Here is a 21,844-nt window from a genome sequence, read left to right as displayed (position 1 = left end):
CCACTCCCGCCGTGCGAGCGCGGCCGGCTCGGGGCTGTGCGGGGCTGGCGGCGGGGTGGCCATGGCCTCGATGGCGGCGGCGATCGCCGCCTCCCGCACGGCGGTGATGAACGGCAACCGGCCGCTGGACGAGCGGGAGCGCAAGCGCTTCAGCTACTTCTCCTCGCTCAGCCCCATGGCCCGCAAGATCATGGCGGAGAAGGAGCGGATCCGCGAGCGCTACGGGCCCGAGTGGGAGCGGCTGCCGCCCCGCCAGCAGGACGAGATCATCGACCGCTGCCTGGTGGAGCCGCACGTCCAGGCCCGCTACGCCGCGCACCGCGGCGCCGCCCGCCCGCCGCCGCCGCCCGCCTCCTACCCCAGCCTCCGCCTCAACACGGGCCAGAAGCTGGTGCGCTTCGGAGACGAGGTAGCCGAGGGGGACGAGCCCCGAGGGGATCCGCCATGCAGGGGCTGTGTGTGTGTGAGGGGACGGGGCGCGGTGCTCGCTGGAAGCTGAGGGGGTCGGGGGGGGTTGGAGGCGGCCCGGCGGAGTTGGTCTGAGAGAAGCAGGAGCCAACCCGGAGGGGATTTTGTTAAAAATAAAATAAATAAGCTGAGAGAGGAGGCCTTCCCGAAGCTGTCCGGCCGCTCTGGGTGTGATCCCCGGCTGGATAAGGGAGCGCAGGGAGTGTTTGCCCCGAGTTGAGTCCCTTCCTCTTTGCGCCTGATTTTGGACGCGGTTAAAAATGCAGCGCTGAAAACATCCCGGCTCCTGGGGTTTCTGACACCTCAGAAAGTGTGGCCTTTTCCGCGGGACGTGCCAGGAAAAAACGGGGTGTGGAAAGACAGGCGACAAAAAGTGTGGGTTTTGCAGCTCCTGAGAGCCACCTACCCAATGGCAGAGTGTGGCGGAGAGCGCAGGTACGGGGAGCCTGGTCTGGTCCCCGTACGGAGAGTGCTGCCGTGAAGAAGGACTAACAATCATCTCTTCACACCCTGTATCCCTCTTACTCCTTGTGTGAGGTTTCCTTTGTTTTGCTTTGCTTTGTTTTTAAGTCTTGGTGTGATTACAGAGCCCATATCTCCCCTCCTGCTCATTTGATTTCTTCAAGTGACCTATTGTTCATCAGCTTGCGTGACTGCTACCAGAACAGGGCAGTCTGCTCCTGCACTTGTAATCATCCAGTTTAAACTGAGCAGCGCTTCTTTTAGCTACCTCACCGGTATCTTGTGCACTAAGGTTTGGAAGAAGTGATCGAGGCATCGTGGTTCCTCGCTGGCTTTGTGGTGCCTCATGTGTCGGGAAGGTAGGACAACGTGCAGCACACACATCACATCTAGAGCCAATGTATGCTCATCTTTAATTTATATAGCCAGTGATACCAGAAATTCTGGGTACGTATTTTCTGGTAATAAACCATCGTTTTTGGTGAAAAAGGGTGTACAGAAGGGCACGGACAAATTTGCTTGCACAAGCAGTCTTTGCAAGGAAACCTAAACTTGAAGTTACTTGTGAAAGGACTGAGGTTAATGGCTGTGGAAACTGAATGTGTTCAGCTTTCCCGGTCTCAGACAGCTCCGCTGTGATTTCTGCTTTGAATTATGTGGATCCAGAAGGAAAGCAAGCATGTAGTAGGTTGTTGTGCTGCACCATATGGAAATAATCATTTCCTGCTCAACAAAAGTACAACTAGAGAGTCCATCTGAAATTTGGCAAGTCGTTTTCTTTCTCCTCTTCCCCCAAAATACAGCTATGAAGCAAACAATGTTGTTCATAGCCCTTTTGTAACCATTAACTAAAGAAATCGTGGCTCATCAAAATACTTGATGTGAAGTGTTTAATTTTGGAATCGTCTGCCTCAACTGACTTCCTCCTTGACTTCCAAGCTGAAGTTAATATAAATTGCTTTTCTGAAGAAAGAGATTCCACTTGTTTTGGCATCCTCCATTCCCATTTTAGTTCTTCCAATAGCACTATTGGGCCTCGGAGCTTTTCCTGGCTCCTCATCTGATAGCTTCCTCTCCCCCCGCTCCCCTTCTGGCATCCAACCTGAGTTTTGGACATTTGCCCTGGCTCAGTAATTGCTCCTCCGCGTCCTACTGTTACAGAGCCACTGCGGCCAGTCCCTTGCCATTCCAGGTCAACTTTCCAGGCTTGCAAACGTTTTGCCTACGGAGCTCTGTTACCCTGCTGCCTTCTGAGCTGACAGCATACCGAATGTGCTGCTGCTGTCCGTAAGATGTTGCTGCTGAAAATACTGCGGTCACCTCGCACTTGCTCAGAGGGCAGTTAGGTTGGTGCTGGCTCCTGCCCCTGTCTCTTGGGGTAGGGTATCCTGAGGCAAAGAAGCAGAGAGTAGCCTGCATACCCCCCAAATTGTTAATTAATATTGCAGCCCTTACAGCATGAGCGTGCTGGTCCAACAATGTCCTTGGTGACGCCCTCTCCACAGGTGTCACATTTGGCCACAGAAGTATTGCTCTTCTTCCCTGGTGACTAGTGCTGAAATCTGTAGAGATCTACCTGTGCTTGCTCAAGCATGAAATATTAATCTCCTTCTCCTCGTGCTCTTTGGAGGACTTGGGAGAAAGCAAAACAAGGATGAATGCTGAAAATGCTGATTTACCCATCCAGAACCCCCGGCATTTCCTTCCCACTTTAATGCACGTGGCCACTTGGATAAGCTGGTACGGAGGATATATTTAGTGGTATACATTATATTTCTGGACGGTTTGTTCCCTCTTTCTCCTCCCACCTCTTCCCATAGATCTTTTCTAACACCAAACCGATTTCCTGAACCTCTAGTGCAGGACTGCAAGCTCTCAAAGTATAAGCATTTCCATTTCTTACATTTTCAAAACATCTTTCAGTACATTGCCTGCGTGGGAAGGCTGTGACAGAAAATAGATGCGCAGTAGCAGGACCACAGCAACCCGTAGCCACGATCCAGTTGTGTTGTAGTGCCAGAGTGCTGCGGCACCATGTGTGACTGCTGGCAAATGCCTGGAACCGCCTGAGTCCCACGGCTCCTTCCCTTTTGTTACCTCACCCTCCCTGCAGCATTGCCAGACCCCGACATAATGCCTGAAGATGTGCGTGCTCTGTGAATCTCAAGTGCTGCTTTTTAATCTTCCATCCCGCTGTCAAAGAGCTGAGTGTACTTTAAAAAGTTACAAAAAGCTCAATGAAAGGAATGAAAGGACAGGAACCAGATTCTCTAACTCTACTGTTTCACTACCACAGAGTTTGGCTGGGTGGCACCCAGTGCGGTTGACGTCTACCTGCGTGCTCCACACTCATCGTTAGGATGCACGTAATCAAAAACGCCAGCCACTGACGTGTCCACCGTCAGCTTCGTGATGTCAAGTAAGACTTGCAAGTTGAAACAGGCTCCAGAGTACACCAGCTTCACATCCTGTATGGGGTCACAGACCTTGCTGTTTTCCAACACCTGCTCTTTGCAAAAAACATCTCTTGCCCCTCAGTTTCTGTTTTCTAGAGTCATGTGCTCCAGGTCAAGCATATATTTTTGTTTCTTCCGGGCTAACAGGGTCATTTACACCCCCACGAAAGATTTTTTGTCCTGTTTGCTGAAGATTTAGTGACTTGTTATCTGCATGTGGGCACAACAGAAAACTGTTTGTTGCTTCACCATCATTGCCTGTGTCCAGGCAGTCTACGTCTTTTGGCTAAGGGCTTTTGGATGCTGCAACCTTCAAGCAGAGCTTCATCTTCCCTAAGAAGGCTTCAATTGCTGGTGTTTCCCCAGCTGGTAGAAAATAGGGTTAACTGAGCAGAGAAAAATCTGGAAGTAGAATTTGGGATTTAATGTAAAAGTAATATACATGTAAAGGGGGTATTTTTGAAATACATCATAAATTGTGTTAAGCATCTGACATGATGATAGTTGATGCCACTGGATCCTCCCCCTTGAGTTTGGTGGAGGACAGTTTAGATATTTAGCTTACAGCAAGTTCTGCCATCTCTCCATACCGTCCCTGTTTATCCACAAGTGTGACGTGCACATAGATTCTGACTATTTTTATCTTTAATTCTTTTTTTTTAAGGCATATTGAATACTCAGAGGTACTGAGCAATTCAAAGAATTGGACTAACGATAAATAAACTTTTTGTTGAAGAACATGCCTTGTGATTTAGAAAATGTTAAATAGTTTATGCGGAGGAATAGGTAAGAGAGTTTTGTTAGTTTCATCCCATCTTTTAATAGGGAAGCTTGACTTACCTACCTGAAGGTGGGTGCTGTATTCGTGTTACTTAGCCTTAAGAGGTTTGAAACCAAGCCAAAGGATCAACCCTTTTATCTCCTACTTAAAAATGCTTTAAAGCAGCAAGCATTCAAGACAGCAATAGCTCTAATGTAATGTCTGTTATAGATCTGTGCTTTTTTTTTTTTTAAATAAAAAACACAGTGCAATTTTTGAGCGCAGTTAAACCACAAGAACCAGCAAGTCCTGTTCCGATAATGCTTCTGAGATGCATCTGCCAGCACAGGAACGCATTTCATGGTAGTTTTGGGATGGCATGGTCATTGTCAGCTGCTCTGAGCAATGCTTATGTCAGACAGCCTGGCATCTTTCTCCCAGTGTCTTCCATTTCGAAATTCTCATGCTGTTTGGCAATGCAGTGCCTACATGTAGCCAGCATAGTACATGAATCTTTTTAATATATTCTGCAGCTGGTTGTTGAAATCAAGTGTATGACCAGATTTTTGTCTCTCATTCTCTCTATACTCCCTCCCCCCCCCTTTTTTTTAAGCTATGAAATATGTTGCATGAGGTCCTTTTTCTTACAAATGGTTTCTTTAACACTGGTGAACAAAAGTTTATTTATTTGGCTTCTTTCTGGAAGAGAGCTTTGTGTGCTGAAAACAAAAGCTGATCAGATATGGATCTCTTCTAATCCGTGCTGATGCTAAATAGCCTCAAAGTTATTTTTTTTTTCGAAAAAAATCTCCACTTACTTTTGTGAATATTAAAATTGTTTATGGTTTTGCTCCCGTTTTCTTCAAGCATGAGAGAACTTGTTTATTACACAGAAAGCAAAATTATTTCTGGGATTGAGTTGGTGACAGACGTGCATCAGGCACATCAGAGAGGAAGCAGCAGAACTGCGCTGTTCTCCTGCTGCTCACTCGGGCCTCTGCGTGTCCTCTGAGGCACAAGAGATGGAGGCCACAAACTTCCTTCCCTTCTGTGACAGTGGACAGAACTGGTAACTGTCTGTTTAATCATAGCTAGGTACACTTCAGGTAACCACAGACATCAACTCCTTGAAGCTTCGAACCATGTGTTATGAAATAGATTGCTAGATCCAGTGGAAGACCTCTTCAATAAGGGCAAAGCTCTTCCGATTTACTGGCTGGGACGTGAAAGTGTGCTGGGAAGTGGAGCCTGAAATACAATGAACCATATGTGGAAGAAGGAAAATCTGCTTTTCTTTCAGGGAGCTCCTCTAGCCTAACAGGTGTCTACCACTTATATCTTCAGAAATTACCCAATGAAGTCGTAGGTCTTGTCTCTGATAAGAACCTTTTAACAACAGCACCAAGATACCGTTAGTTCATTTCAGGAGCATTTTGTTTACCGAAGCTGGAGATTGAGGTTATATGCCCACAAGTTCAGTGGTTGTTGAAGACAACAATTTCTAGTAAGTGGAAAGCTGACTCACTCCGTTCTGTAGGGATTGATCTGTCCTGGTGTATGACAATGTTATATGTTCACTCAGTCTTCCCCGTGCTGCTTTCTTGTCCCTCTTCAGGCAGCGTTTTGTCAGTAGGGCCTGCTGGCAGCACCAGCATCTTCTCTGAGTTGAGGATGTGCAGAGAACTTCGGGTGAAGAGGTGTCTCCTTCAGCGCTGCCTATGCTTGTCCCAAATACAGGAAAAGAAAAAACTGTCTGTCTTGGATCCAGGACGATATGGCCATGCCTTGCTGCCAATTTTAGGTCTGGTTTGTGGCTGCTTTGCATGTTGTGTAAATGGACCTGTATCACAGTCCTTTATAGGGTCTATTTGGACTTAACGTGCCCTCTTTGTTACCAACACAAGATTTCCTTTTGTTATTTTCCACTGGAAATGTCTGACAGCTAATAGGAGTTCATTTAAGCCACCCATACGTGTACAACTGGCTGACCTACAATCTGTCCCAGTTTATTATTGGGATCAGTCTCATACTAAGTTATTTTCCCCTGCTCTCCAGCTTGTGCTCATGAACTGTGAGCCTTCTGACAAGAAGAGGAAGCTTCCTTTAAACTCCTGAGATAAAATACACCGACAGCTCTGTTAACATCTGGAGTTGTGAGGCTCCACGGCAGCATGTGGGAGTTTGGACTTTGTTCCTGTCCTCTAGTGCTGCGGTTAAAGGCCAGAACTAATTTGCCCAGACCCCACGTGGGCACAGGGACTGTAGTCCTACCTCCAGTGCGTGAGCCGTAATCCAGCAGCTGGGCTCACTGCATGCTCTTTCCAACATGTGTTCCCCCCTGGGCCGTGATTCCTGTCGGGCATCCTTCAGAGATGGGGTTACCACTCTGCCCGTTTCAGATGCGAAAGATCCCGTTCTGAAAGGGTTCTGAAAGAATTTGACAGCTCACCTGCTGCAAGGCATCCCCCCGAAGTGGTGTGGCATTCCCGTGCGGTCAGCAGCACTGCCCAGGGCAAATTCTGATAGAACAGACTATAAAAACAGACTTGTACTCACTTTGTTTCCCTTAAACAGTAATAAATAAGAGTATCTGCTTCCTAGAATGAGAGAACCTAGTGTTACACCCGTGTTCGTGGCAATTTCCTGTGTCAAACTTCCTTTCTGGTCAGAATGCCTGGTCCAGCAGAGCCCAGGCTTTCCCTTTCAGGTGGGCTCTGATCAGCCCGGTTCTTTAGATTTCAGAAGTATTTTCATCCATCCTCACCTAAGATCTTGGCCAGTAAAGAATTAGGCAGGTGAATCTTGCTTTTATATCCTCACAAAGGAGTGAGGGGTTACTGTCATATACCACAAACACTTTGCTGCTAGAAACCCTGTGCTTCACAAGTGAGGAAGAATTGGAGATCGCCACATTTTCATGTTTAGATGGCAGATTCCTGAGCAGTAGTTAGCTTAAAACACGGTCTAGTTCTATTTAGAAGTGTGAAACAAGCTTTCCAGGTCTTGTCCTGTCCTGTCCTGTCCTTCCTTATGCATGGTTACTCCAGGCCTTTTTTCATCCATCCATCCATCCATCCATCCATCCATCCATCCATCCATCCATCCATCCATCCATCCATCCATCCATCCGACTCCTGTGCCTCCCCTGTAGTAGCAAAGCAGTGTTACACTTGGTGTGGAGGCTGCAACTCATTACCTCTGCCAGCGTGAGCATCCAGTGTACAAATGAGTCTCATCCATGACTAGAACTAAAAGTGCAACCATTTTATTGCAAGTTACGAAAAAACGTGCACAATGTGTGTTTATTTATTTATTTTTCACCCCTTCTTTCTTGATGTGGGTTGTGTGTCGTTCTGGAGGGCATGCTCTGTGTGAAGAGATTACCTGAATTTGTCAAACTGGGATTATTTTCATACTAATAGCTTCCTAAATTTTATCCCATTACTCATTCTGGCCCTAGTAATAAAGCTGGAATACGGTAATGATCAAAACCAGCAGAGTTCACTTAAAGCTCTTAAGGAATTCCCCACCCCTCTCCTGCAGCATTGCACATGGCCAGAGTCTCCCATACTCATGAAACCTCACCATACATTCCCAGAGAGGCACTGCTTGGATTCAGATTGGGATTTTACTCTTGCTTAAACAGCACCAAATACTTATTTCAAAACGATTGTTCTTAACGTGCATAAAGCTGTATCTTGCCGGGGCCGGGCCCAGCTGTGGCTTGGACGTGCAGCTCTTGTGCTGCCACGAGGCTGCCCGCTTGCACATGCGCCATCCATCTGTGGAGTGGGGGAATTGGGACTTGATTTCCCTAAGGCCCCCGTTCTTCTGCTTAATTCTATCCCTGCATGTTGCTAGTAGCTACCGAGGAGCATGTAGAGTAGAAAATTGGAGCTATAATATATTTCAAAGCAATTTATAGAGAAATCATTTCCAGACGTTTAGACCACATTAAATCTTCATATACTTGGGTTAAATTGTCAGGTTAAATTGGAATACTTATCGGTAGTCCTTCCCTCTGAGAATTCAGTCAGTCTTAAAATGTGATCAGTGATATCTAGAAGCAGTGCTCTCACTTTCGAGCTAGTTCTGCCGTGGTGGTGATGCTTCCAGCAGTGCAACATGGTGTTACCTGTGTGATTCTCTGAGCAGGTAACGCTCTTCTGATTTTTACATTCTTGAATTTTATTTCAGGACATAACTTGGCAAGATGAACACTCGGCTCCATTCTCCTGGGAAACGAAGGTGAATATGCAGCACTTTTATTTTTAATGTTGGTTTGTCATTTGATGCTGGTCCTTCTGCTTTTGTATTATCTTCATTTCGATACTTGATAGGCCAATGTCTCCTCGATTCTATGGGAGCTGTATGTAAAGTGACCGTACTCAAATGGGACAGGGCTGGTGTACTTTGATTTACGGCAACAAAACCACAAAATGTACTTTCTACACTGATGTTCTGACTTCAAGTGCAGGTGTAGAACTGATTCATTCCAAATTATTTGATATTTTTTTTCACTGCGAATTTTCAAAAGCATTTTCCATGTTTTGTGAGGACAGGAAATTTAACCTGGAAAATGTGTGTCAGTCATTGGGAAAGCATAACTGCATTTCAGTTTTGAAGGCAGGAATGAAGTAGTTAGGGAATGGGGTGAGAAGGGTACATATATCTAGTAACTTCATTAGAAGGTCATTTTCTGTTTTCTTGTAGACTTGCTTATGCTTCATCTTTTTGTTATTTAGTAGAGTGTAATGAAACTGGTTAACCTGGGGCTGTGCTGAAAGCATTGTGTTCTTACCAAAAGGCAGCTCCTTCAAAATTTATTTATTTTTTTCCCTGTAGTGGTTTTATATGTATATATATTTATACATTTTTTTTTTTTTTACTTTACTCTGCCCCCAATATTTTGTTAAAGCATCATTTACAATGGGATTCTCATAAGGCTAAAATAGAGCCAGATTTCCCCATGTTTGTAAACTTGCAGCGTGAGGAAACAAACACAGTTGTACCATGTTTCCAGTGGGAAAACACAGTGCACCCTTTCTCAGCTGGGAATGGTGGCCGTGTTAATTTAATCACACATTTCAGACCTTTCATTTTCTGGATTTATCTGCCAGAGAAAGCTGCTTTTCCCCCACCTTCATTTTTTCGCCCTTGAAATACGTTGTTATCATGTATGAGCTTATGTATATAATCTTAGGCTAATGCAGGGTAATTACCTGGAAACGCCAGTGAACACTAAATTAATCCAGTTGACCCAGCCCTAAAATTGTTGTCAGCCTTCCTGCTCAAGGTCACTGCCTCTGGCTAGCACCCCATCTGTGTTATCAGCTGGGTCAGGAGGGTTTCTGGCGGTGGAAGCCTGCTAGCTCAGTGAAACCCTCCTGTCTTTTCAGGACTCTTAGAAGAAGTAACCAAGGGCTTTTAGGAGAATACTGTAGAGGGTTGTAATGTGTGTGTGCTTGCGTGAATCTCTCAAGAAGAGTGGTGAGAAGAGCGTGGAACTCATTGACAGTAAGGAGAAATGAATCGTATGCTGGAGACAGTTATGTTGTCTCTCCCATACTTTTTGATGCAAACCCCAAAACTCCGTCTTGGGAACATGGCAGGTGTAATCATATTTCTAGGCTCTGTCTTGTTGTTGACTCTTTCTACTGTCCTCCTGGTGTCCCAGAGGAAAGGATGATGCTCCAGTTTCTTGCCTTTCTGTAACAAACAGAGGATCACAGAATGACATGCAAGCCCTCATGTGACTGCTGAAGAAAAGTGAAGTGGGGGGAGGCTGCTTTAGGAATAATTATTTGTCTCAGCTAATCAAAATGTGCTTCTGGCTTTCCCCTTCCCTCCTTGCTGACCGGAGGGAGATAAAAGCTGTGCTTCGGCTGCAGGGTGAGAAGCTGAATAACCTTTTCCTTGAGCAAAGCTCCAGAGAATCCATTTTGTCCTGCCTCGTGGCGTGTGGGTTGGTTGCTTTGTGTGGGTTCCTCCTTTTGTTTTCTTCCCAGTGCCTCATCGTGCTGTGGCAGTCTCAGCCCAACCCTTCAGCTGCTTCTCCTGCTCCTAAAGGCTGATGTCTTGCTTCATGCTTACTCTTTGATCTCGTCCCTAACCAGTACTTTAGCAGGAGAATACTGGAACACAATTTCTCTGTGAGGTAGTGCCCGAGTAGAAAATATTCTTGCCCAGTCAGTCCAGCATGGGGAAACAGAAAAAAGCCTGAATGAGCCTGAATAAGGTTGCTGTGTTGTGATGCATGTTCAGAGTCTTGCTAGACAGATCTCCCACTGTTTTTTAGCCTATCAGACTCTTCCCATTTCATTAGCTCTACCTCAGGACGGGCTATTCTCTCCGTAATATTCTTTTCCCTGATCTCCTGCTCATGAGGAGTTGTTCTGTTTTATTTTGTTTTGTTTTTCCACACTATTGCCGTGCTGGCAGAATGCCTTCATTCTCTTGCAGCTTTGTACGATGTGCTTTGGGTTACCTACAGAAGGGAACGTGGCATTTAATGTCTACTTTTGCAGAGGAGGAGAAAACAGAGGTTTAAATCAGTAAAGCCAATAGGCTTGATTTTTATTTTTAACACTGAGACTGTACGAAAAATATAAAGTAACGAAATCAGTAATTGCCTGTAGGACAACTATTTTAGGACAGCTGAGAGGGTAGTGGGAACAGTAGGGAAGAGGGGAGGGCATGGTTTCTGCAGGTTGGAGCCGCTCTCAGCTGTTGCAGTGATGACAGTGCTGCTTCCAGCTGATTAGGCATGGGCACGTTTTTCCTACAGTAGCTAGTGCAGCAAATTCCCTGATTTCGTGGCTGTTCCACTTGCCATGAGAACGGTGTGCTAAATTGCTTTCGTTTGGGACAGAATGCAGTTGGGGGGCTCGATAACCTCTCTTCTGTCAAAAGTAAATGTTCTGTGCTCTCATTTTAAACCCAAATGTGAGATAAAGATTAAGTTGCTCATAACATATCAAATACTCCTATGAGTGTCTCTAGCGTTTGAAGCTGTTTGAAGTGATTTGAAGTTCTTGACTTACCTCCTTGCTTTGTTTGCAGGTTAAAAAATAGAAACAATAAATTTCTGAGCTAGCTGTTAGGCAGCTATTTGAAGGATCTAATATTTTTAATAGAAAACTGCAGCACTTCTCAAAAGGAAAATCACTTAGGAAGCAACATGTTCTCATGGCACTGCAAATAAGCTGACATTTTAAAGCTAGGGACAGAGTTGGACGGAGTGATTTGGTTCATGGGTGGAGTCCTCGTGAATATAACACATCATGAAATGTGGGCTACATTTTTTTAACTGAAGCTAAAGCCAGGTTTGTGAATTTAGGTCATTCTATTTATGGCTTCAGGTTTAAGTGAGATGAAAGCTGACATTCTGGCCGAGTTTAGGCTTTGAGGTTTCTTGGTCTGTTTGATGTAAAAAATCAGTGAAACTCGGCATGGACCTCAAGACAGAAATGGAAAACAAGAATCACGCCTGGTTTTGGAAACAAAATTTGTGAAACTTTTCCTGAACTCAGAACTTTCTGTGTTGTTTGCTGTTGTTGTTTTTCAATGAATTTAGTAGTGGGCAGAAAAAATAATTTCAGTCTGCTGCCTCAGCTAACACATCGAACACATAGAGCAGCATGGGAATAAGTTGGAATCTATTTCTAATTCATGCTGTTAACTAAAATAGGTTTCATTCCAGATGTTTAAAACAGAAACATGCTCATCAAAAAAAAAGTTGGTCTTGCTACAGCTAGAATAGTTGTGGAGGTAGCTTTAGAGAGTCGTTTCTGTAGGCGTGGGGTTTTTGTTTGTTTTATTTTGTTTTCATTTTTTTTTGTTGCTTTTTTGTGTTTGTTTAAAAAGCTCCTGATTTTCCACCTTCAGCTCTCTTTTACTTATGACTTATGACAGCCCCTCAGATGTTAGTTGAAAAGAAAAGCCTTCAAGGTGTGATATTTAAAAAAAAAAAAAAAAAAAAAAAAAGGACAAAGGAAAAAAAAAAGCACCAAGCTTCAATCCCCTCTAGTAATCTGTTTGCTATCTCAGTGTCTGAATTCACCTTTTTATGTCTTTATGGAAGTGATCTGATTCCAGCAATGATTTAGAAAGAAAATAAAAATGTACTACTTATAAATCAAATACATGGTATTATACAAATTGTGTTTCCTGTATCTAAGGGCTAAAACTAAAAGGCAGTCTTCAATATCCTGACTTGTACAACTCCTAGCTGTTTTTTTTAAATTTTTTTATTTATTTAAATAGGAAGAAAGTAGCAGAAAATATTTTTTCCCTCCTTGCTTAGTAGCCTGATATTAGATTAATTTTTCAACCTATAATTTGGTGCAATTATTTTTATCTAATTGGCATAAATGCCAATACTTTCTTGGAAGGTAAGAAGTGTGATGCCTGAGATTTGGGGTTTTTGCTTCCCCTTTTTTATCTAGACTACAGATATTTAAAAAAACAGCGCTGCTAGACTACTGTTGAGTTTGAATTCTTGAGCAAAAGAAATAAACTGTGATAATAGGAGCTGTGTTCAAAGTTTATTTTTATCTGCATGGCCAGTTGGTCTTGGCTAAGGATTCAGGCACCTGCATCAATCTTTGGACAGCTGTTTTTGAGCATAAAACCTTGCACATACCAGGTACTGATACTCTGAGTTTGCTCAGGCTCACCAGTAAGAGTGACAAACTTGAGTCCAGATCAGGAAATTTCCCCTGAAGCTACGTGCTGTGCCTCTTCCACATTATCTCTTGGTATGGACTAAAATTACTCGGATTGTTTTTGCTCTATTTTTGCCCTTGCCATTAGTCTCTGCTGACCTAAGGATTTCTTTCTGAAAAGCTCCTGAAAACACCCACTGTGTGCACAGGAAACAAAGCAAAAACTGCAACTACTTTGTGTCCATGTTTATTCTGGTTTTGTCCATTCAGCAAACCAAAGTCATCTTCTAAATCATTTTTATCTTGGCTTTCTTACCTCTGCATATATCAGGCTGTGCTTGAAACAAGCTGCTTTTGACAGCATTTCTGCAGTCTTTGTCCCAACGATTGAGATTTTTCAGGCTGCCAAGCAAAACTATTTGCTTTGGCTGTGTTTGCGTGTCTGTTTAGTAAAATACTACACATTCCTGATGAGTGAATAAGTTGCTTAAAAACAAAACAAAAAGCTCCTGGGTTCTTTGTGGTCATCTTGTTTATAATATAGACTCAGGAATGAGACGTGATTCTATACAGTGTTATTAAATCATCATTAGGTTCCTGAAGTGTGGGGTTCCTCCCTTTCAGGCTGCATTGTTTCCCAGGAGCATACACAGATGGTTTTATGATTTGGTGGATTGTCCCTCCCCCTGTTGGATGCTGAAGTTAGGTCTCAATGTTTTTATTCCAATAAATAAAATTGATAGATACCTTTCCATGGTCTTTTGAAGGAAAGGTGGATACACAGATTCCTAAAAGCTACAGTTTTGAATATTTCTTCTTCTTAATCTATTGGACAGAGAGATCATCCAAGACCTAAGCATCCTTTACTTTAACCCTTTCCTTGCAGGTGTTTGGGACCAGAGGGGTAAGATTTATAACACAAAAACAATAACAACAGACTTCTACGTTTATTCTTCCTCAAAATAGTACCTTGTGTGTTTGTGTCTGCTCTCTCTCCCTCTCTCTCTCTCTCTCTCTCTCTCTCTCCCTCTCTCCCTGTCTCATGCATTAAGAACTGCTCGCTCTTGCAGGCAATCCTGAAAATACTACTGCTGTTGATAGCTTTTATTTGAATTTGATAACACATAGAAATTGCAGTTGGAACTGTATTAGCCTGTCTGTAAACTACTGAGATACTTTCTGAGCTGAACAGTTTCCAGAACTATAATTTGGGCAAATGGTAGGAAAGGAAGTGTTTTTATCTTATTCCTTAGATGGGAAATTAAAGTCCAAAAATTGTAGCTTATTCAAAATCATACAAAGCCTATGAAAGAGACCGAAAACCAATCTCTACAATTCCAAATTGTGCCTCAATGTCAATTTTCTATTGATTATCTAATCTTACCAAAATGTTTTGGGTTTGTTTCCCCAAAAAGACTGTCAGTAGACCACCACAAGTGCAGTTCTGCTGCTAAATGTTCAACTGCCCAGCTTCAGCTGACAGCAGCACCATCAGCCTCGTGAGAGCAAATGCACAGCACGGCTCTCTTTGGAACAGCTGCTGCCATGAGTCAATATTACCAATTTTGTGACTTGAAAGATACTACGTATTAGTCGTTTTCTTTCATCAGCAGCATTTCTCAGGGGTTCAGACATCTTAAATAACCTATAAAGTCAAACAGAAATGTCGTATGTTTCAAGGAAAATAGAAAACTTGTGACTGATCCCCAGAAGTTCCTGGGAAGGAACTATTTGATCTCCAAACCAGGCTGTGACACAAATATGTGATCTTAAACGTTGTGTGGGCCTTTCCTGTGAAGCTGGAAGTTATGGTCACCCTTAGCTGTGCACTGAATGTGGTATTACAGACTGACCAAGAAAGGGGAGGTTAGCTCTTTTTTATTTCAAAGGTAGATAAAGTAGATTTAGTTTAAATTAGACAGAACATCTACACAGAAAACCGATTTAATGAATATTCAAAAAGTTCCTTCACCACATGAAAGATGAAAATCTCCAAGAATTGAGAGCAAAATTACAGAAGCTGTGTCCAAACCGAGAAGCAGATATTTTTCTTTCTCAAACCAAGCTTCTATTTTTTGTTAGATTTAATCTCACACTTCAGCTACTCAAACTGTGGTCTTATTTTGGTACATTATTCCCCGGAATCAGTTTTGGGTTGGGATGACTGCTTCATCCACAGTCCTGTGAAAATACAAAGATGTGTGCGACTCCATGCCACTGCAAGGTCTTCCATCTATAAGACAAAAGCATATCTTCTCCCAGACACACATCGACGAGTGGGTTGGAAAGGGTAAAACTGCCCGAGGCTCTCCTGTGGTGCCACGCTCTCCTCTTCACCAGAAGCAGCCCGCTGCTTCCAAACCAGGGCTCTCAGCTGACGTTTGGGCCCTTGTGAAAGAAAACGCGACGTGACCACAGGAAGTGGCTTCTGCTCCACAACACAGAGATTTTCCAGGAGACCTGATGTTATTTGTGTATCCAGCTACTGCTGAAGAGCAAAGCCATCTTGGTGGTTTTGCTTTTTTTTCTTATTTTTGATCCAGCAGGCCCCCGCTGCCCTTCTGTCAGTGTTTTGCCCTGATTTTGGTTCCAACACCAATCCGGTAGGTGTGGGGCTGGGGTGGCCCCTCTCTGCTCTTGGCACTTGGCTGTTTTACTGAAACTGCTGCTGTGATAGCCCTCAGCTAGTGTCAGCTCCTGTGTAAGCCTTGGGACAGGCTGCTCACAAGAAGGAAAAGGCTACTCCTGAAGGACAGAAAGTAGCATTGTTTTAAGTACATTGTCATGTAGGAATCAAGTCTTCCAAGGTGCAATAGAAACAAACCCCCAGAAATTACGTTTTTCTTTTGATATGGGGGAAATGCAGGTCTACTTTATATTGTGTTGTGGGGTTTTGTTTGTTTTGTATTGTTTTGAGCTTGGATTTTGTCAGCTGTGACTCTTAATGCATCTTAATTTCAGGGTGGTAAATCTCAATTCAACAGTATTGCCAAGTGACCTCGGGGAAATGAATCCCTATGATTTAATACAGGGAACGGCAGTCACTGCAAATCATCTTCAGCATCGTTGCACTCCTAGGTGGTTTAACACAGAATTTATCTCCTGTTCTTATCTTTAAGTCATGACTTTGGGTTTGAAAAGACAAATAAAAAATAAAGCATTGTGGTTTCCCTCTCTGTTTTTTGAGGGTGGAGCAGGGAGTTGAGCTCTTTGGTAAGGACTCGCACCTGATTCCAGCCGAGCTGTAATTGCTCACAGCGTTTATGTTCTGCCTCATTTGATGACACAGTGTATTCCTAATGGAAGCATGCAACCTGCTGCTTCCTTGCCCATAACCTTGGAAAGACACCCAAGGTATCGAATTCTTTAGAAACTTCAGGAGTTAATTCATGATTCATTTACAAGTAGCTGTCTGCTGACAGTTTGAAACAAATTTGGTTTATAAATAATGAGTTGCAGGGTTAACATTTGGACTTTGTTGAGAAGTTTCTGATTATTAAATGCTAGGTGTGCAAGTCCCAGATCTAGAGTCCATCTGAACTTAACATGTTCAGTAACAGAGGTCTGAAACACTTCTAGTAAAACCGATAAGCAGTTTGGACTTGTTTTAAACCTAGGTCCACAGACCATTATTGCAATTTTATTCAGGAGGGGACAAGAAAAAGAGAGAATTGGGAAAACTTTACAAATTTGTAATGAACTTCAAAAGTATCAGCAGGTAATAACCAAATCTAGTATTTGAAACGTCCTCTAGGCTTTTTGAAAACTAGTCAAGCCCATAATGACAACAGTGCAGCTCTAACTGTAAATGCAGGGTTTTTTTTTGCGTTGTTTGTTCCATTTTCCATACAAAATACGAGGCATGACATTGCTCTTTTCTTGCACTTGCTGTGGTGTGGTATTCCTATGTACAGGAACACTTGGGGGTTCCTCAGAGTGAAATAAGGCTTAACTTTTCTTAGCCTAAACAGTACCAAATGACATCAAGAGTATTGGAGTGGCGGTAAGCAAAATGAACGTTTTGTGGTACTGTTCACTTTGAGGTGGCTCTTGCAAGCTCTGTTTCATGCCTCAACTCTGGTCACTTGCTTCCTTGACCCAGTGTAACTTCTCAGAAATGAGTACAGCCATCCTCATTGTGAGTAAAAGCAAAACAGCTCTGGAGTAAGTGTTGAATTGGTCCTGCTGGAGGTGTTTCTCTTACTTCAGAGATGTACTTCAGGCATTAGAATCGTAAAAGCTGCTTATTACACACACCCATTGCATCTAATTTTTGATCTTGGAAGTAGATGGAGTTGTAACATGTTGCCAACCATATTGAAGACCTTACTGGAAGACGGCCTTTTCAGCTGCTCAGTAAAGCATGTGCATTTTTGCTTAATCTTCTCATGTAAAACATCTGTACCTTTCAAGATGCATCCCCACCTATTCTAATGTTTCAGAGCCGTGCAAGCTATACACTCCTACCTTGGATGGCACTGAGCAACGCAAGTATGATTGTTTTCTCTCTTCCTGACTCCTCTACAGCAGGTCTAGGACTCCTACATTTGCTTGCATTTCAGTCTTTTGTTAGTTGTTATAATGTAGCTAGGAAGATAGACATTTATGGAAAAAATGAGTTAGCTTTGCTGTGTGGGAGTTGCCTGGCTGTTGGTGAAGGTGTTATCTATACGCATCAAGATCAGAAGTTCAAAACTGACGTTATGAAGGGCTTTGAAATACTCTTTTTTCTTTCCTTTAACCTTGAACAGAGTCAGATGGAGTTCAGCGTTGCATCTCTGTCCATACAAGAGCAAGGTGGCGCCCAGCTGCAAAACGAACAGAGGCAGCCACTTAAAGCAGCACCTGGTGTCCAAGTCCCTAAACCTTCTCAGGCTGCCAAGACCCCCGGCTCTGATGGGTTGATAGCACCCAGAAAGGATGAGGAGTCTTCCTTCTGGAAGATAAATGCAGAGCGCTCCAAGTTTGAAGGAGACAAGTCTGAGTTCCAGTCCCTGACCCCCAGCCAGATCAAGTCCATGGAGAAAGGAGAGAAACCCCTGCCCTCCTTCTGCAGACAGGAGTCTGCTCCAAAGGAGGTGGTGAAAGCCGAGAAGCCCAGCGTAACTAAACCAGAGAAGTCTGTAGCCCCCAGTCTACCTTCTGTATCTCTCGAATGGGAGAAACCTCGACCCTCTCAGCTCCCTGCTAGTTCTCTAGATGATTTCTTTCTTCCTGACCCACCACAGTACCTGGCATCTTCTAGGACAAACAAGGAAGATAATGATGGTACTATACTTTCAGATCCACAAACGCCTGGACAGGTAAGGACTGCTGTATCCATGATCCTTAAATTTGAAAACAAATACAGCACATTAAAACATGATAAGGTCATTCTGGAAGATCAGGAATTCCATAAGCATTAAGCCATAACTAAGCTTACTGTTTTTTAACCTGCAACTTTAGGGAAGTCTATATAAACAACCTGTTAACTGCTCTTGTTTGTTTCAGTCAAGTGGTTTTTAATACAGTAAAATTCATAGGATGAGGGCATCATTTGGATATAACAGAAACACTGACGTGGCATCTGTTGGCTGACTGACAGCAAGCTACCTAACACTTTAGGGTAAAGAGCTTACTATGTCAAATAAATAAATAAATAAATAAAACAATTTTTTTTTCTTAAAACAGCAGAACACTTATTGGAAAAAGCTCAACTTGAATAGTGGATCAGCTAGAGTCTAGGCTATTTTCTTGGTACACGCAGCTTAACAGTGAATGGTGAGCTTGTTTCTCAGCTGTTTTAAGCAGTAGCCCGACAGCCACTTCCCAGTGTTTTGTCCCAAGCAGCTGGGCAGCTTTCAAAAGTATTTTCTCTTAAAGTCCAAAATGGAAATGGAATGAGCTCCCAAAATTAGCCTTCTGAATGTGTTTTTCTTTTTCTTAAAGAAAAACAAATAGCTCAACAACAAAAAATATCCTCAAGCAGCTCAATAGCCCGTTGGAGCTATTTAAAAAGCAGATGCTGACCTGTGAGAAAAGAGAGGGAACAACAGGATATGACATGGTGAGGGAAAGAAAAGAAAGAGATGTGAAGCCTAAAAACTGAATCCAAGAAGGAGAGTTGTGGTTGAAACAAAGCCGTGCAGTTCTGTTTGGGGTCTGTAGCACTGCACCCAGGCATACGCCTGACATATTGCTGTACACCTCAAGCATGTCACGTAGCTTTTCATACCATATCTTCACACTGGTGATTGTTTAAATTCCAAACAAGATGATGTAAGGTCAGAAAGATGCAGGCTGAGGTACATACTTGAAAGCAAAGTGAGTGGCAGCACTTATGAGAGAACATTACTTAAGCCACTTCAGCATTTGGAGCCCTATGTTTAGCCATTTTTTTTTTTCCTGGAGCTAAGGCATTACTCTTCTGAAGCTGTTTTGCCACAAATTGTGACTGCTGTAGTTATTTAATTTTAGATAAGGACTTTGTCATGATTTCCTACAAATTAATGATTTGTTCAGCGTTAATTCCTCTGTGAGTGTTTTCTAGCCAACTGGAATAGTTTGAAAAGCCTGGTTTTCCTCTCCGTGCAGAAACAATCCTCCCATGTCAAAATGTGAGCAGAGTAGCAGAGAAAGATCCATGAAATAGTTCTCATTTCCTTTCTGGATTCTTTCCCCAAAAAAGGGAAGTGATTCCAGAAGGAAATAAGGAAATAATACAATAAGGAAATGAAGATAGGTCATGCTCTAGGAAGAGACTCCAGAGACTCAGACGTGTCCCTGGAGCAGTCTTCCTAAAAGGTGAAATTGCCTCAAATGTCATGGCTGGCAGCGCAGTGCTGCAGGAGCAAGCACGTTCTTGAAAGCCTGGTAAAATAACTTGTCAGCAGGGTTTAAAACATGCAGTTTTCTGGAAGCAGCTGCCTGTCACTGTAACAGACAATCCATTTGAATTAGTAATGCCTATGCTCTGTGGTGTTTTTTTGTTTTGTTTTGTTTTGTTTTGTTTCATTCTCTGCAATTCCCACTCTAGTCTGAAAATTGATCTTCATGAGTAAAATAGCATTTTCCCTGCAGACCACTACAAGGATTTTTTTCTTATCTGGAGTTGCCTCTTTAGCCATCATGAGTGTATCTTCATGTCTAGCATTTTCTGGCATAGGTTCTTAGGCATGCTAGAGCAAGGTGAAGGACTTGAAATAGCGGCAGACAACATTTTAAGCTTTCTTTTGCAGATAAGCAGTCAAGTACTGAGTTTGTAATACCATAATTAACAACCACATCTCATTTCATTTTCTTTCTCTTCTCTTGCAGACTAGTACAAGCAATGTTATCTTGAAGACTGGCTTTGATTTTCTAGACAACTGGTAAAAGATGCATCAAAATAGTTCAAACCAATTTTGGGAAGGAGTGGAATATCTTTCTCCTTGTGTGTTTATTTACTAGTATTTGTGTCTTTTTCTAGAAGTAACTTTCAAACTCTTAAATGTTGCCTTTGTATAAACTTTTGTAATACCAGATGCATTTTTGTTTTTTTAAACAGTGATAGATGTGTGGTTTCATTTGGACTTATTTTTTAAAATCTGTCAAATTTTTTTAGTAGCCACTGTATTGAGAAGGTGGGAGAAGTTACCAAATACTCGTTAAAGAGAAATAAACGAGTCTCCACATCCAAGAAGTGGAACCTACAGAAACAGGTTGCTATTTTCATGTGAAACTTTGCTAGCATGGCCTGTAAGTAATGGCATAACATAGCATATGCAATGGTTCCCAATAAGCAAAGAACTCCGTACTTCAGATAACTAGCAAAAACAGTATGAAAAATACACTTACAGAAGAATTGTATTGATTTCTCTATCTCATTTAGTTTGAAAGTAACTTTTATACCACTTTTTTGAAAATACTTTTATTTTGAAGAGGGCAAAGGCATTGCCAAAATGATGGATCCAAAGAAGCACTGTGTCTGTACCCTACAAATCTGCTAAGTTAACCAGAAGAGTGTTAGAAAAATGACCTGGGAAAATGACGGGTGTTTCTGGTCTTTGGATTAAAGACTTGGGGGCGGAAGGGAAACGAGACAACACCTTACGATTGGGAGAAACTGTCTTCAGGGAACACAAGCCTAATGATTTCACTGCCTCCTTGCTAGAGCATAACTCTTAGCAGTAGTGCTGGATGCACAGCATTGGTGATTGCTGGAGTGTGGATTACCTTTGTGTAAGGAAACCACTATGTTTATGGGAGGTCGTAGCTGTATGAGGCTTCTTTGTTTTTTTTAAGCAGCTTATCGTCTCAAGGACTTATCAACTTTGGTGCTTTTTCCTCCTGGTGGGTAGCATTCGACATCTGGGTTACATTTGTTCCCGAGGTGCGAAGAGGCATCTCAAGGTGGCCCTCAGCAGTTGTGCTTTCGGATGATCTTCGTGTGGTGTTTTAAATGTAGAGAACAAGGTTAGCTGTCATGTGAGTCCGTTGTCTCTGAAATGCAGCATGGTTTACACACTGACTCTCACTGTGTTTACCTCACCTCGAAGCCTTAACTTCCCCTACGCACAACCAGTGGGTGGTCTGCTCCGATGCCAAAGGTCTGACCTTCCCTTTACCTCAGCAATAGTCCCGTAGCATTTGTTTGGGGTAGAAGGCAAAACACTGGGCTCTAACGGCTCGAGCAGGTCCCCGCCAAAGCCCTAAGAAGGTCGCCATCTACTAGACCGTACCAGTGCTAGGCTTCTCCTGGGTTAGTGCTTGGCATTTAGTTGGACGCCCGTGGCAGCTGCATGTGCAGAACCGGCTGCTGCAGGGCTCCCTTCTGCCTGCTGTGAGGCTGTTACAGGAAGGGTTGGAAATGTACTGGAAGAGTCCTCGCCTATAATTGCTGTACCGCCTACTCCGAACAAGCATTGTGCGCTGATAGAGCATTAAAAACTTGCTTGGTGATCAAGGAAGATGCCATAAGCTGCCCTCCTACCCCCTGAAAAATAGAAGCCCCAAACCTCCAGTTTTTCTAGTAAGTGTTTTCTTAAAAGGTTTCGTAGCTAAGGGGGCAGATT

At 43.1% G+C, this 21,844-nt stretch overlaps 1 protein-coding gene across 1 annotated transcript; it reads left to right on the top strand.

The window, feature by feature from the left end:
* Nucleotides 1-22: 22 nt before the first annotated feature.
* On the top strand, nucleotides 23-21,017 carry LOC311207954 (uncharacterized protein C1orf198 homolog). The gene is made up of 4 exons (XM_084284347.1): nucleotides 23-409; nucleotides 8,344-8,394; nucleotides 17,564-18,115; nucleotides 20,109-21,017. Exons 1-4 carry the CDS (start codon nucleotides 62-64, stop codon nucleotides 20,163-20,165), a joined length of 1,008 nt encoding a protein of 335 aa, XP_084140473.1. The 5' UTR covers nucleotides 23-61; the 3' UTR covers nucleotides 20,166-21,017.
* Nucleotides 21,018-21,844: the final 827 nt, after the last annotated feature.

The sequence above is a fragment of the Netta rufina genome, assembly GCF_964035555.1.
Source record: "Netta rufina genome assembly, chromosome: 3".
Taxonomy (NCBI): Eukaryota; Metazoa; Chordata; class Aves; order Anseriformes; family Anatidae; genus Netta; species Netta rufina.
Note: the sequence above shows the minus strand (reverse complement) of the source record. Positions and strands in the feature narration are given on the sequence as shown.